The sequence below is a fragment of the Amphimedon queenslandica genome, unplaced genomic scaffold, assembly GCF_000090795.2.
Source record: "Amphimedon queenslandica unplaced genomic scaffold, v1.1 AMPQUscaffold_1107_Cont26878, whole genome shotgun sequence".
Taxonomy (NCBI): Eukaryota; Metazoa; Porifera; class Demospongiae; order Haplosclerida; family Niphatidae; genus Amphimedon; species Amphimedon queenslandica.
In genome coordinates this window covers 1-1,109 of record NW_003558545.1, presented here as the reverse complement: position 1 = coordinate 1,109, position 1,109 = coordinate 1, and the positions used below count along the sequence as shown (strand labels likewise).

The following is a 1,109-nucleotide window of genomic DNA, read 5'->3' as shown; positions in this document are numbered from 1 at the left end:
TGATGATCCTCCCAATGAGTATCTATGCCACATCTGTACACTGGTAGCACGGGATCCTCAACAAGTTACCTGCTGCTCTAATATATACTGTAAGAGCTGTCTGGATATGCTAAAGAAGAAGGGTCAAGGGTTTATCTGCCCAACTTGTCGTAGCTCACTAAAAGGAAAGTACTTTAAAGATGGAAGAGTAGAAAGGGGAATAAAGTCACTTAAGGTTTATTGCACTAACACTGATAGTGGGTGCCAATGGATGGGGACTATTAAGGGTATTGATACTCATCTTAATAGTTGTACCTATCAACTGGTACCTTGCACCAATGGATGTGGAGAGAAGATGAGGAGAAGTGAACTGGAGACACATCTGACAGACAACTGTACTAAACGTATGGTTACTTGTCAGTATTGCAACCAAAAAGGTCATTACCAACTGATAACAAGCAGCAGTCATTTTGATGAGTGTCCTGACCTCCCAATCAAATGCAGTAATGATGGTTACAATGAAAAAATACCACGACAATCATTATCATCACACAAGGAGGCCTGCCCTAAAGCTATCATACGATGTGAATACAATACTGTTGGATGGAAGAAGAAAATAAAGAGAGAAGAACAAGAAGAGCACAATGAAGAATCAATGAAACAACATCTGAAGGCAGCAATGAAGAAGATTGAGGTACTACTTCCAACGAATCAAGTCATTAAGCTAAATCAGTTCACAGAAAAGAAAGAAGAAAAAGAAGAGTGGTACAGCCCAGGCTTCTACACTTCTCCTGGAGGATATAAGATGTCATTAAATGTTGATGCTAATGGCAATGGTGAAGGTGAAGGCACACATGTCTCTTGCTTCATATGTCTCATGGCAGGAGAATATGATGATACATTGGAGTGGCCATTTCAAGGAAAAGTTACTATAGAACTACTGAATCAACTGGAGGATAAGAATCATAAGAAGGGAGTTATTCGTTTTAGAGACTCAACAGCAGATAAATACAAGGAAAGAGTGAGAGAAAGCAGAAATGAAAATGGATGGGGCCTCAAGCTGTTCATGTCACATAAAGAATTGAAGCATGATCCAGTTTCTAATTGTCAGTATCTTAAAGATGATAGTC

At 39.3% G+C, this 1,109-nt stretch overlaps 1 protein-coding gene across 1 annotated transcript; it reads left to right on the top strand.

Moving 5' to 3' along the window:
* Positions 1-11: 11 nt before the first annotated feature.
* On the top strand, positions 12-1,085 carry LOC105316353 (TNF receptor-associated factor 5-like; the record flags this gene model as incomplete). Its single annotated transcript, XM_011411189.2, has 1 exon — positions 12-1,085. A coding segment is annotated over exon 1 (979 nt), but the record flags the coding sequence as incomplete, so codon positions are not given.
* Between the last annotated feature and the right edge of the window lie 24 nt (positions 1,086-1,109).